The sequence below is a fragment of the Urocitellus parryii genome, chromosome 9, assembly GCF_045843805.1.
Source record: "Urocitellus parryii isolate mUroPar1 chromosome 9, mUroPar1.hap1, whole genome shotgun sequence".
NCBI classification, from domain to species: domain Eukaryota; kingdom Metazoa; phylum Chordata; class Mammalia; order Rodentia; family Sciuridae; genus Urocitellus; species Urocitellus parryii.
Window position 1 is genome coordinate 37666313 of NC_135539.1, and position 14754 is coordinate 37681066.

Genomic DNA, 14754 nt, shown 5'->3' on the forward strand with positions numbered 1-14754 from the left:
ATTGTCTTCCTGGTGAATTTAGCCTTTTATTATTATGAAATATCCTTTATGGATTCTTTTAATCATTAAATCTCCTTTGTGGATTTATCAGCTTCTGTTTTTTAAATCATTTGCACCTCTTGCTTTTTCAGCTTTCATTCTGAAACTTTCTTCATTGTTTCATTATAAATGTTTCTCTTATGTACATGGTAAAGATAGATTTTGTGTTTTTTCAGTCTGAAAATCTTTAATTTTTTTTAGTTGAAGTATTTATTTTGGTTGCCCTTAATGTAATGAAACATTTGCATTTAAATCATACTTCTTATAGTTGCTTTTGTCAGTGTTCTTTTTCTTTTCTTTTTGTGTCTTGGAGAATAAAAAAATTTTTTTTTCTTAACATTTTGTCCTCCTCATTATCTTGGTAACTGTGTAGGTTTTATATAGTTTGTTAGTAGTTACACTGGTGATTATAAGATAGACTCTTTATTTATCAAAGTCTGGTAAAGGTTAGCCCATCCATCTCTTCCCAACGAGCCAGGCTCCTAAAAGCTCTTGATTCTGCTTACCTTTACCTGGCCTGTAGGCTGTTACTTCAGGGTATGGTGCACACATGTTTGGAGGTTTGAAAAGATATTGTTTTTACTTCCATTTATCTTCATTTTAGTTTTACACTTGTGTCAGTATTAACATCCTGTGTTACTGTGGTACATTTGTTACAATTGATGAACTAGTATTGATAGATAACTTATTACTAACTAAAATCCATAGTTTATAGTAACATTTACTCTTGTGTTGTATAGTTCTTTGGTGTCTTTCCCTTTGTTCATTTTTTTATTTTGTTTTTTTAACAAGACAGGATCTTACTGTGTTGCCCAGGAGGTAGTCTCAAACTCCTGGGCTCTGATGATCCTCCTGCCTCATCCTCCCAGGTAGCTGGGATTACGGTGTGCATCACTGTGCCTGGTTAGTTATGTAGGTTTTGACAGGTGCTTGTTGTGCATCTGCCTAACAGTATCATGCAGAATAGTTTGCTCTTTTCTGAATAGATTATAGTGAATTGGTATCATTTCTCACTTAAATATTTGGTCAAACTCATCAGGAAAACCATGTGGGTCTGGTGTTTTCTTTTTGGGTAGATTATTAATTACTGATTTATTTGCTTTAATAGATACAGGCTGTTCTGTCTTACTGAACCCATGGTTGGAGTAGCCCCCAAAATAGCAGCAGGAGAGTTTCTACAAGGCATAGCCCCAAACCATCCCTAGATCAGGCCACTTGACATTCTAAAGGAAGAAGCCTTCAATACCAGGCAGGTCAGTGCAAAGCATTCATTAGTGGAAAGGCATAAAGTGGGGTCTGCAGCTTCCTTGTGACAGACAGCAAGAGGTTGGACTGTGGAGTTTACTGGGGGGTGGTAAGGAATTTGGCCCAGAATTGGGGCTGGTTTCTACATGTTCAGCAGCATGTTTAATCTTTCTATGTTTTGGTCAACAACCTTAACACATTGGTCAGTGCTTGCTTGGTTTCAAATCTGCAGGACAGATGAGCATTAGGGCGGACGCAGTGGGGAATCCTGTGAGCCTCTCCAGAGGCCAATGCTCATGATTTTTCTTCCTCTTATGAGTTTTGGTAATTTGTATCTTTCAGGGAGTCAGTCCCTTTCATGTGACTTAGCAAATTTCTAGGTATAGAGTTGTTCTCGATATCCTTTTATTATCTTGTCATTTTACAAAGGATTCAGTAACAGCCTCTTCTCTCCATGTTAGTAATCTGTCTATTCTTTCTCCCTCTTGATTAACCTAACTAGAGGTTTACTCACTTCACTGACCTTTTTGAAGAACCGAATTTTATTTGGGTTTTGTTGTATTCTCTCTGGATTTTCTGTTTTCCATTTCCCTTAACTTCTGTTCTGATTTTCATTGTTTTCTTTTCTTCTGTTTGCTTTAGGCTTAACATTGTTCTTCTTTGTGTCATTTCCTACCTGGAAGCTTGGATGATTGATTTTAGATCTTTGTTTCTAAATTAGGCACTTGGTGCTATGAATTTCCCTCTGAGCCCTGCTTTTGCTGCATCCCACAAAATTTTGAAAAATTGTATGTTCATTTTCTTATTCAAAGTCATGATTGAATTTCTCTTGAAATTTCAAGAAATTTCATAATTTCAACTTATGTTGACCCATGTGCAATTAGAAGTAGATTAATTTCCAGATATTTTGGGACTTTCTGGCTCTCTTTGTCATTGATTTCCAGTACAAATGCAATGTGATCTGAGAACTTACTTTATGTGACTTGTCCTCTTTTGTATTTGTTCAAGTGGTGTTTTATGTTTCTGTACGTGATCTGTCTTGTGAACATTTTGTGTGAGTTTGAGAGGTACATGTGTTCTGCTATTGGTGGATGAAGACAATTAGACTCAGGTGACTGATGGTGCTGGTTGATTGGGCTGTGTCCTTAATGATTCTCTCTGTGGATCTGCCTATTTCTGTTAGAGGTGTCAGAATCTGCAGTACCGATTGAAGCCCCATAAGGTGGGCAGCTGTGCTTTTGTAATGTCAGTAAACATCTGGGTTTGTGCATATAGGTTTGTTGCTTTGCTCTTTATTCTTATCTCTGAGATATGGTCATTTCTCTCATTTAGAAATATGTCCTTTTTTGGCTGGGGATGTGGCTCAAGTGGTAACGCGCCAGCCTGGCATGTGCGGGGCGCTGGGTTCGATCCTTAGCACCACATAAAAATAAAATAAAAATGTTGTGTCCACCGAAAACTGAAAAATAAATATTAAAAAATTCTCTCTCTCTCTCTCAAAAAAAAAAAGAAAGAAAAGAAATATTTCCTTTCTGCTTTTGTCTGGCAAGTCTTGTTGGTGGTAAGTGTTGACCTCTTTTCCTCTCAGCACATACACCCACCCATCTGTCTATCCTTCCTGCACTCGCCTCTGGGACCCACATGGCTCCCAGCCTTGCTCTAACCTGTCAAGGTGTGCCAATTTCCCGTCCTGACTATTTGCACTTGTGGTGGCTTCTCAATATGAAGTTGGCTATGGTTTATCGATTCTGGAAGGTTCTCAACCATTATACCTTGATGACTGCCTCTCTCCTGTCTCCTCTCCTCTTTCTGTGATTTTGGTGAGAGACATTTTAGACTTTGTTTTTCTACCTTGTATTTCTCTCAGCACCTTCATATTTTCTGTATTTGTCTTTTCCTATTCTTTCTGGCTTATTCTTTAGATTTATCTTTCAGTTTACTAAGTCTCTCTTCAGCCACATCTAAACTGCTGATTTACTTCCTACATTTAAGTGTTTAAGCATTCTGTTTTTATTTTGTTTGGCTCTTCTTTTTGGTTATAATCATTTTTATTTGCTTATTTGTTATTAATTTACTAATAATTTAAATTCCTTTATTGACCTAAACATATTAGATATACTTATTTTCTGATTATTCTAGTACACTGTGGGTTTCTTTCTCCTAAATTTTGTATTGTTGGTTCATTTTCATTAACATTTTGTGAATTTATACACACACACACACACACACACACACACGTTTTAGTTGTAGTTGGACACAATACCTTCATTTTATTTATTTATTTTTATATGTTGCCGAGGATCAAACCCAGTGCCTTGCACATGCTAAGCGAATGCTCTGCCGCTGAGCTACAGCCTCAGCCCTTACATTTTGTGAATTTTGATGATAATTTTATACACTTAGAACTTTGTCCTTGGGGTTTATTCGCTTCAAGGAGTGAGTCATTGCTGTCCAGTAAGGACCTGTGTTAGCTCCTGTTTGTGTTTGGTCTTAGACACTGCATGTGTTTTCTTCCTGGGGTTATTTGCTTGTAGGTTTTATGAGTGTAGCCTTGTAGTCCACAAATTCTCAGCACTAGAATTTTATATTTTTCCCTCCTATACAGCCTCCAGGCTAACATGTGTGCATATACCATTGACAGTATGGTGGTCTGTTTAGATACAAGCTTGCCCATTGTGAATAGTGGCTTCTCTGTCCAGGTTCCTTCATCTGATTGTCCATGTTGCTCAGGCACCACACTTCCTTCCTTTCCCTGTCTGCAGGCCCAGGCTCCACACTCAGTGTCATGCTGCATACAGGGCCTTGTGTGAAATCTCCCTAAGACGCTTCCTGCTTGGCCCAGGGCTCCTACCAGCCTGGTGATTATGGGCCAGTCTGTGTGATGTGGGTGCTTGTTGCTTGCTTGGGGCAGAGTCTGCCCAGCATCTTTGCACAGTGAGGCTTATGGAGTATGCAAGGCCTGTTCTATGGGCTCAGGAGTGGACAGCCTGTCTCACAGAGATGGGCAGTGCAGACATCATGATGAAGGCTTCGATGAGTCTTGTCACTTCTGATGTCTGCTGTCAGGGTTAGGAACACTGTGGAAGGCAGATCTTCTGACCCTGTAAATAAGTTTTGCTTCTGCTTAATGAGTCCTTTTCCAAGTATGATTTCTAGTTCCCAGTGAGTGCCAGAGGAAGCAGACAGACATAGGTGCCCCAGGAAGTTCTCCTAGGACTGAGCCCTTCTAGGCTTGGTCCTTGTGCTGCACATGTTTGTCTGGGGCCTGGGTCAGAACCCTGGCATCCACGGGCCAAAGGGCAGACTGGTGTGGATCAGAGAGGAAGCCTCTTAAGCACCAGCTCGGCACCTCCTCTGCAGCTGCCCACCTCCTCTGCGGGTGTGCGTCCTCCCCTCCTTCTCCTCCTTTCCAAAGTATCTAATAATGTAAGGAAGTCCTTGGAAATGGTCCTGCTCTGTGTGGCCAAAGGGTCCTGGTGCTGGAGACCCTGAGGATCCCTGTGTGCACCAAAAAGTGGGGTCTGAGGAGAGATTAGTGATAGAAAAGGAGGCCTAGGGTGGGCAGAGCGGGCAGACCTGGGTTTTTCCTTGACTCCATGAAGCTGCTGGCCAGGGTGCCATAGGGCAGGTAGCAATAGGGCTTTGCAGCTGCACTTGATCATAATTTCCTTTTCTTAAGAAAAACCTTGTGGAGGGACCAAGAATTGAGTGCAAGTTAACCAAGTTTGCTGACCATGCTGAGGCTATGGTCAAATGGCCCTGGGAATGCATGGGTGGTCAGAGAAGGTAAGAGACCCAGTAGCCCTGGCAGCAGAGACCAGGAAGAAGTGAATGGAAGGGCCACTGCTTTGCCCAGAGGAGAAATCTGAGGAAGGGACCCTCTTGCATGCAAATGCCACCAGCTCAGCTCGGTCTCTCTGGGCTTACCCGTGCTTCCTGGGGACCTTCCCTGGCTCATGATCCTGGATGGGCCCTTTCTCTCTTCAATCACTGGTTACTTCACCATGAGGGCTCAGAAACACTTACATGCACCTGTCTCAACAGAGCACCTAGTGTCTTCTCCCCATTGGAGAAACAAACAATGAGAGGAAGGGTCATGAGGACAGCAGTGACTCAGCACCTAGCAAGTACCAGAGCTTCATGTGCAGCCACATGTGAACTCAAGGCTGGCTGGACACTTTGCCCCTTCCACTTCACGATTGAACCTCCTGAGGCACACGGGGAGTTGATTATTCTTGCCAAGGTCATAAGCAAGTTGATGTCCAGCTAGGATTTGGGCCTTGTTGGGCCTCTGTGACCTGGGAGCTAGTCCTGGGCTTGCACACTTCATGTCACTGGAGGGGTGAAGGGCTGCAGTCTGGGAAGGTGGGAAGAAGGAAGCTCTGTGACAACTGTGCCGCACGCCTCTGTTCCCATCAGCCTGAGGTGCTGCCGGCCACCTTGAATTATCTGTTTTCCAATAGACTCCCTTGTGGCTCCCCCTCCCAGACTGGGACTGTGGCTCTCACTCTTGTCTCCTCCATGCCACTGCGCTGCCCTTCTCCAGCCCGGGCACGGAGCTTGTCTTGGTGTTCCCTGCAGGAGGCAGACTCCTCCCCAGACTTGTCCCCCAACTGTCTCAGCAGGTGTGTGGCACCCCACTGCCCAGGTGACCTACTCTGGCCATCCGTTTATATGTGGTGGATGTCTCTTCATTCCCAAGCCACTCCTCGGTGTGTTCTGGGACTGGTCTCAAGAGCTCAGTGGAAAAGGCCTCCTCTTGACCATTGGTGGCTGAGGGGAAATCACCACTGTCCCTGTTATTCTTTTGCAAGGCACACTGGGGACTGCCCACACTGTGCCCTCTGCCTGGTGTGCCCTTCCCTCTATGCATCAGCTGTAGTCTACATGCTGTGGTCACCTGTGTCCACCTGGCATCTCTCTAGCACTTGGGCCATAGGTCTTTTCTGTGTTCTCTGCCAAAGGCCCGTGCTCCTTCTCCATACCTTCCCTGGCTTCTCTTCATGGAATCCATGTTTGGTGAATATATGAGCAAAAGGATAAAGGATGAACGTACTGGGTCTCCAGGTAGCAGAAGCTTCCAGCAGCCCTTGGTGGTTACACAGGTTCTCCTAGAGACCTGCACCCCAGCAGGACTTGCCAGGGTGCCATGGGGCAGCAGTAGAACCAGGCCCATTAGGGCTAGGAGTGTCAGCAGCATGGCTCCTACACTCTGCTGGCCACCTCTGGGTCACCCAGTTAAATTTATTATGTGCACTTATGGTCACACAGATACGCACACATGTGACATGTGCTATCTTCAGAGAAGCCTACCTTCTCTATGTTCTGTCTTGTTCCTGTCACCTCCTAGGGACTTCCTCTTCCTACAGTCCCTCTTCCTCTGTCCCACTGGTTGCAGCTGCACAATCTGAGTGGGGGAACCCTCCCCAGGTCCTTGGTTGGCCCAAATGAACCTCAAACTGCTGGATGTGGGAGATGAGGGTCATGGGTAACATGGTTGCAGATTCTGGAGGGAGGGGCTAGTATTGCAGCAAGACTTTGTATACCTGTGGTAGTATACTACAGGTAGTAATGCTGTACCTGAAGGAAGGTGGTCCCATCGTATTCCTGCTGGAGGAACTTTCCGGGCCAGCCTTGAGGGAAGCAAAAGCCTAGCACCTGAGGGGGGAAGGTGGCAGCTATCTAGGATGGGCTTTGGATGTCCCCTGGGGTAGCCTAAGTGGCAATGAAGAAGTGGGGTCAAGGAGGGTGGTTTTGTATGGAGAGATTTGCCACAGGGGCGGTCCCCTGGGCAGGGCTGGGGGTGCTGGGCTCAAACTCTGCTTTGCACCCTCTACTCACCTGATTTATCCTGGCGTATTTGTTTCTGTGATGGTGTCAGCCCGTGGGTTTCTCCTTGATCTCCCTGAGCCCATAGTTCCCTGCCTCCCAGAACTCTCAGTTCCACCCAGGAGCATGGCTGACCAGCTCCTACACCCCTGCTTGCTGCTCTTTGACCTATGATGGTAGTCTATGCCCCCTGCTGGCCCCACTGCCTGGTCTGTGCTCAGCTGGGCGTGGCTGTCACTATGGAGGATGGGCATTCTGGGAAGCTCAGACACCCATGAGCAGTAAGTGGATGCCTAGGGCCACGGACAAGTGATTCTGTAGTTCCATACCTCAGTTTCCTTCTAGAAAATTCCTGTCTGGCCTTGACCTTGAAATTCTTTTCCAGTCTTATGATTTTCTTTACCATTGGGCACTTTACTCCCTTAGCTTCCTTGTTGAAGGGGACTCAGGACTAGGATGGCCTCTGGCTGGTCACCACAGGCATAGAAAGCACTCACATCCTCTGTTTGGTTTAGGGGTCTCCAAAGGCACAAGGCCCTTGGTCCTCCACTGGCTTCTTCAAAGGTGAGCCTGTCTCCCAGCGTTCTCTTCAAATTGCCATTAATTAATGGGGTGACAAACCAACTCCATTGCTCACAGACAGGACCGTTCTGTACCCAGGAGAAGCACTCAGTGGAAAGCATTGTTTTGTTTTGTACTTCTCCTGCAAGTCTTTAAGGCTTCTGTCAGCACAGCCTGGGCGCCTGTTTGTGCAGCGATTAATCGTCTGTGTTTGCTCAATTGGAAACGAAGCGAACTTTACCACAAGTGGAATCAGTCATTAAAAAGTCGTTACCAAATCACACCAGCACAGTGCCTGCTCTTCTGCTAATGACAAAACAATTTCTTGAAAAGGTACAAACAACAAACTTTTCACTTTACATTTTTCTTCTTTGCCAGCCATTGCTAGCCTGGAGATGTAATAGAAGAGAGCCGTAGTGAAGGGCAGCATTTTTGAGATTTATTGGTCAATAAAGGAGACAATTGTAGTTTGTTTATGAAAGGAGATCCCCCGCCCCAGCCTCGAGCGGCATCGACACTCTGGTAATGATAACTCGGGTAACCAGCTTGAGACGATAAAAGTCAATGGGAAGATATAGGATTTCAATAAAATTATGACACTCCATAAACCTTCCCGTGGAAACAAATTTTCCCCGGATATGTGACCAGTTCCAGTTGGATTTGTAACTTTAATTTCTCACTTATTGAATTTTTTTGTCATCAACTAATTACAGAGTCCACACTGGGGTGACAACTGTGTCCCTTGCCAGTGAATGCAGAGTGCCTAGACACAGCAGCCCAAGGCTCTGAGGGCCCATCATCTCAGGAAGGAGAAGGCAGGGTTTCCTACACCCCAACATGCTGCCTGTCTTTCTCACAAAGGAGGGACCTGTGTTCCTGCTGGAGGTGGCTGAGCCATGGGCCTGGCCTCTCCTGGGGACATGGTTGGGCAGCAGCCTGTGGAAGTACACACTGAGAGAATGCTACCTGCAGGGGGACCTTGGTGGTCATGAAGACCTGTTTCTGTGTGGAGGTCTTGTTCCCCTGGAGGTCTGAGAGAGCAGGTCTCCATCAGGGCCATGAATTGCCCTTTGAGCCAGGGCTGGGTGGGAGGGAGGGAGCTGCTGGCCAGGGCACAGAGGGAGGTGATGAGGGGCTAGTCTGACCTTGGCCTCTGCTCCTTTCCCTGGATTCATGTGTTGGGTAGGGGCATGTGCCAGTAAGTGTGTAAACCTGCTTCCTCACTTCTTAACTGCTAGTGTTCACCAACATTGATACAATTCTATCCTTTCATGAGCACCAAGCATTTACAGGGCAGTTCTCTGGACACTTTGTTCATAACAGTGTTGAGTTACATAGCTGTCCTTCATGTCTCCATCTTACTGGGAAGGATCTGAGACTTGAGGGCAGAGCTGGGGTTTGAACCAGGGTCTCCCAGAAGCCATTCCCTTCTTTGTGGCCTGTGTTGCTCCAGAATCCTCATCACTGGCCCTAGAAGTGGGCGGAGCCAAAAAGGGGGGTCACTGAGCACACTAGTAGGGTCTCTGCAGTGCAAGGTGGCATTGCAGCCAGACCTGCCTGCCCTGTGGAATCTGAGTCTACCTTCTGCAAGACCCCCAGGGTGTTTGCATGCACAGGTGGTCAGAGAAGCTGTACGCTGACACACCTGGGCTTCTGAACGAGGGCTCCCCTATCCCCAGTTGTGTAGTCCACTGAGTGCAGGGGGGTAACAGGACAGATGGGAGGAGCCCCTGCCTGGTCCTGGATCTGTTGGTTGGACCTTCTCCACCTAGGAATCGCGTATCTGAAGCCGGGAGAACCCCGTGGCCCTGTGGCCTTAGGTTCACATCTGACAGCCTTAGTCAAAGGAGGAGGAGGAGGTAGCTTCCTGTGAGGCATGGCCTTCCTTAGCAGTTCAGCTCCCCACCAGGCAGCATCCTCTGTCTCTGCAGGCCCCCCTGCTGGCTTAGCAAGACTTTTTCATTGAGGCATGTGTGATGGATTTTTCCAGTCTCAGGAAGGAATCGGTCTCAGTCTTGGCAGGGGAAAAGCCACCCATTTCTCCCAGGGTTCCTGACTTCCTGACTCTCACTCTGGCAGGGTGTAGGTAAGCAGTGATCTTGTCTAGGCTGAGACTCCTGGCAGTGTGATCAGTCTGTTGTCTCAGGAAACTTGGGTCACTGCTTCTTGTGATTGCTATCTTGTGTCAAGAGTGGAGGCAGGTTGCTTGGCATGGCTGGTGGCCCAGTGACACTCTGGTGGCCTCAAGCATCCATGAGGAGTCATTTGCTGATGGATCCTGGCCTTGTGTTTAGAGTCAGGGTAGTTGGGCAGAGCAGAGTGTTTCTTATCCCAATAGGTTGCCAAGTATCCCTACTGGGATGGGTGCCTCCTCACCCACCAGAATGCTGGCTGATGTCCTTGCTCTGAGTGTTACTGTCTGAGATCTGGTGAGAAGTCAAAGCAAGCGGGTATTCAGCCTGAGACAGGGAGAGTAAGCACTGAGACTAGGACATGCTGTTGGGATTGCAGGCCTAGGTGGTGAAAGGCCTGGGAGTTCTGAGCACCTGGGCCTCTGGGACAGGAGCTCTGGAGGTGGGTACTGTTGGCAGGTGAGTGTGAAACTGAATTCTTGAACTCTTTGAGGTGCTGCATAAGGGAGCTCCCCAGGCTCCTGTCTCCATGTTCTGCTGACCAACTGTCCTCTGTGCCCACAGGAGCGGGATGGCATGCGTGCCATCCTGGGGTCCTATGACAGTGAGATGACCCAGGCTGAGTACTCACCCCAGCTGACACGGCGCGTGCGGGAGGCTGAAGACATGGTGCAGAAGGTGCATGCTCACAGTACGGAGATGGAGGTAAGTCTGAGCCATGGGTGGGTAAAGGGCCCATGTCCCCAGATGGTCATCCTCCCTGGACCAGGGACTATGGGGGAGGGTGTGGTCATGGATGGTTATATTGCATACATGGTCTGCTTTAATTCTCTTCATGGCATGAGGTAGTTGGAGGGATCCTAGATAGTCCTGTCCAGATGGCAGGTAATGTAGGATGTCAGTTTGAGGGGTGGCCTTTGCTGAGTAGAGTTCCCTCTGGGGGCCTCAGAGGTAGCCCTGAGGCCTAGAGTGTGGGCTTGGATCTGTGTTTCCCATGTCCCTGGGTCAGCGGTTTCTCCTTGTGTGATTTCCCTCCAGGTCTCTGTTCTGGGATGCTAAAGGGTCCTCTGGGTAGAGGGCAGCTTCAGCCTGTGGCCTCTTTCTTCTTTCTCCTGCTGCCACCTGCATCACCTTGTGGGCCCTCTTTGATGCCCCATGTCCTCTTCTAGAGGAAAATGGATGGAGGGCAGATCTGTCTTAGCATGACTCATTGGCTCCTGAGGCTTTCTGCTGATGAGTACCTGGGCTGGTCAAAGCCCTGCATGGCCTCTCTTCCCTGGACAGCTTGTATCTGCTCTGAGCTGGGATCTGCCTGATGGGCCTGAGAATGCAACATTGCGTGCCTGGTCACAGCTTCCCAGCAAACCACCCCACCCTGAGGTACAAATGCCAATGTTTCCCCAGCAGAGCTGAGGAGGGGTTTGCTCCACTCCCTGGCAGGAGCAGCATAGCTCTTGTGGGCATGGGCAACGCCTCCTCTTAGGTAGGAAAACCTCCACAACCAAGTTGGCCAGCATTGCCAGCCGGCTCTGCACTTTATTTCCATCTCCGGAAGCAGGTGCTGTTGTTATCCTGATTTTCCTGAGGAGGAAGACAAGGCCAAGAGAGGCCTGGGGGTGTGCACAGGATACTGAGCTGGTATGGGACAGTGCCAGACCTAGAGTGCAGCCACAGCACTTGCTCTGCACCACTGCACTGCCACTCCCAGAAGCTTCTGTGGTATCCTTTGGTCTTGGTGCTCACTGTCACCATGATGGGCCTGGATCCACAGTGTAATGGTGATGCAGATGAGAGGTGTTGGTGTGGCTCATCACACCATGCAGGGTGCTGTCTACGTTTCTCATTTAGCCAGTGTTTGGAGATCACCTCTGATGTCCCAGCTGGACAGATGGCCAGGGTCTAGAGGGGAGAGCCAGGATTCCTGTGTGACCACAATTGCTTCCCACTGGGCCTAGTTCCGTACAGGGGAACATTCAGCAGAGTTCCTGCCCCTTTGGAGCTCAGCTGCTAGGTGAGGGAGATGTCTAATAAACAAGCTTCACCTGTTTGACAGGTTAGGGGTGCTGTGTTGGGAGAACAAGGTTCGTATGAGGGAATTATCTTGGACCACCTTGATTCCCCTGGAGGCTGGCACGTCCAGGGAGATGGGGGAAGGTGGTTGGCAGGTCACCCAGTATGTGAGGAGGTACAGGGAATGCCAAGACTAGGGCTCTGGGTGTGGCAGGTGGCAAAGAGGCACCCAGAGCTGTGCTTGTGGAGGGTGGAGCTCCTCTGGGGAGACTTGGGAAACTGGCCAGAGGAGTCATCTGGGCTCTATCCTATGGGAGGTGGGTATGGGGTCCCAGGGTCCCTGCTCCACAGCAGAAGGCTGCAGACTGGGCTGCCCTCACATCCTTTCAGCCTCTCGCCTATGCTGAGGTCCCTGCAGGCACCCTGGGGGCCTGTACTATGTCTCTGCCTGGGTTCAGCCCTCAATGGCACTCTTCAGCAGAGTAAACCACAAGTAAGAGAGACCTCTGGTTCTGTACTGACCTCCAAACCCCATTGGTTGGGAGCTCATTCTGCTGCTTCAGTGTCTGTGCCCAGGAGCAGGCCCTCCATCCTTGGCTGCACAGAGTGAAGCCATCATGGACTTGAGCGCATTAATAGCCACCCTGTTACCACCCATTTGGCTCCATATGAAATGCTAATGAAGAGAGATATGCAGGGACGGCTCAACATCTTCCATCATCCCTAGCATTTCTCACATTGAGAAATCCCCATCTGTGTTGGCCACATGTTCTGCACAGGTCATTATGAGCCCAGCATTTGAGCACAGCTGGTGCCATGTGTTCGAGTTCTGTGTCATGACCCAGGTTTCAATATCAGCACTCACTGACCAGATGTGCTCACTGTACTACCTGGGGCAGCTTGGTGGATCTCAGCCATCGCCTGGTTCATGGGTGTGTGTCAGGAGACCCTTCTCACTTTCTATTGTGGGACATATAAGGGCAGGTTGCCCGCTTCTCCTGTGTCTCCTGGAGTTATGGGGGATTTGCCAGACAGAGAGATTAGAGGCCCAGCTGGAGTGCACTTTGACACCAGCTGTGCCTTCCAATACTGTGGGGTTCAAGGGGCCGGTCCAGGTGCAGGTGGGGTTATAGGTTGCTCTTTCCTGTGACCTGCTGTCAGCCCACCCACACTCTGGCCCATAGATCCAATGCCCAGCCCAGTAGGGGATCCACAGTCAGAACCTTCCCATCTCCAGCCCGGTTCTTTCTAGCGAATGGGACTCTGGGCAGGTCATCCCTGGACCATGCTCCCCGGGAGCTCCTTACCTGGGGTCTCCGTCATGGCTGTTTCCTTCAGCACACGGTCCCTTGGGCCCTCCAGAAGTGATCTGACCTCTCGCTAGCCTTGCTCCTCTGGACCTGGGCTGCAGCAGCCCATGGCTGTGTTGGGGTGGAGACCCACATGCAGTGCTCTGGACCTCCTTGCCCTCCTTCCAGGTCCATCAGTTACCACCTGCTGCCTAGAGTCAGTGGACATGCCACCTACTCTGCTGTTTGAGGTGGCCAAATATTCTGGCCTGGCACCTCATCTCCCTCAGGGTTCCACGTGGTAGACGGCAGCCTTCTTTTGTAGAACTGTCCCTGAGGGGGCATGCTGCTGCCTGGCAGGGGGAGAAAAGCATGGACAGTGGCATCCCCAGCCCTTGGGAATGCAATAGTGGTTGGATTGAGTGTGAGCTGGGGGGACATACTGGATGCCCCTGTGAGTCTTGTCCAAGCACCTAGATCCACAGAGGTGGGAAACTGTGGGCTTCCTGCCACCACCAGGTGGCAGCAGCTGCAGCCCTGTGGCTTGCTTCTGGGCTTGGGGCAGGTTTGAGAGCCCTCAGCTGGGTCTGCTGTGGAGGAGCCCCAGCGAGGGTTTCTCCTCAACATTGTTTTTATTCTCCTGCTCAACGGGGAACACCCCCTGTGCTTTCCCAGCCTGTCTGGGAGCCTTGCTGGGGAGAAGGCTGCCTCTCCCCTGCCCCCACTTTTCATCTTTCCTCCCCATTGGGTCCTTCTCCCATGGACCAGACCTCTGTGGCTGTGCTGAGTCAGGTGCTGTGGTTCCCTGTTCAATGAGGGTATAACAGGTCAAGGTCTGCTGCTAGGCAGAGGGAGTGAGGCGCCCAGAGCCTGTGCTTGTGGAGGGTGAAGCTCCTCTGGGGAGACTTGGGAAACTGGATGGAGGAGTCATCTGGACTCTATTCTATGGGAGGTGTGTATGGGGTCCTAGGGTCCCAGTGAGGCTAGAGGAGGTCTCTGCCTGGCATAGCACTGCTCCTAAGAGGCACCCAACAGTTCCATCCTGGCTGCAGTTCCTCATGCAGAGCGGTTGCTCTCAGGTAATTTAGGACCAAATGGGGTGTGAGGTTTGAGAACTCCCTAACTTTCCCAAGAGATCTGCTTTCACTCACAGTGAGGTGAGGGTGGCCACACAGCCTTATCCTATGGAGGATAGATTGGCTGTCTAGATTGGGGATGCTGACTGAGCAAGGGCCAGTGGAACTGGGGGACTTTCTCCCAGCCCTGGGTAACATCACCGAAGTACCCACACACAGGGAAGCACACAGGTGGTGGCTGTTTCTCCTATAGTTTGTTAAGGGTGGTTCATTTTTATGTGGAAGCGTGGTGCTGTAGAGAAGAACTGGGGAAAGCAGGGCAAACACGGGCTCCTGCACTGTCCAGCGGCTCCCCAGGGTGGAGGCCTTGCTGCCTGGAAGCAAGAGCCAGGTCAGTAGGGGTACTTCTGATCTTGGCATTAGGTGTGGTTCCCCAGGCAGCTTCAGGTCCATAGTGCCCTCAGGGGAAGGGCCTCTTAGATGTTCTGTGTCCCCCACCCCGTGTTCCAGCCTTTAGCACCAGCCCTTTGCCCTGGGAAGGCAGTGTTGCCCTGGCAGGCCCGCATCCTCCTG

At 49.5% G+C, this 14754-nt stretch overlaps 1 protein-coding gene across 2 annotated transcripts in view; it reads left to right on the forward strand.

Annotated features, from left to right (window-relative positions):
• Positions 1–14754, forward strand: part of Mad1l1 (mitotic arrest deficient 1 like 1) — a 351707-nt gene that overhangs the window by 176176 nt on the left and 160777 nt on the right. For both annotated transcript variants that reach the window (XM_026405670.1, XM_026405671.1), the window contains exon 12: positions 10371–10511. In XM_026405670.1, coding sequence (XP_026261455.1) covers positions 10371–10511 — 141 coding nt within the window. The remainder of the gene's footprint in view (positions 1–10370; positions 10512–14754) is intronic.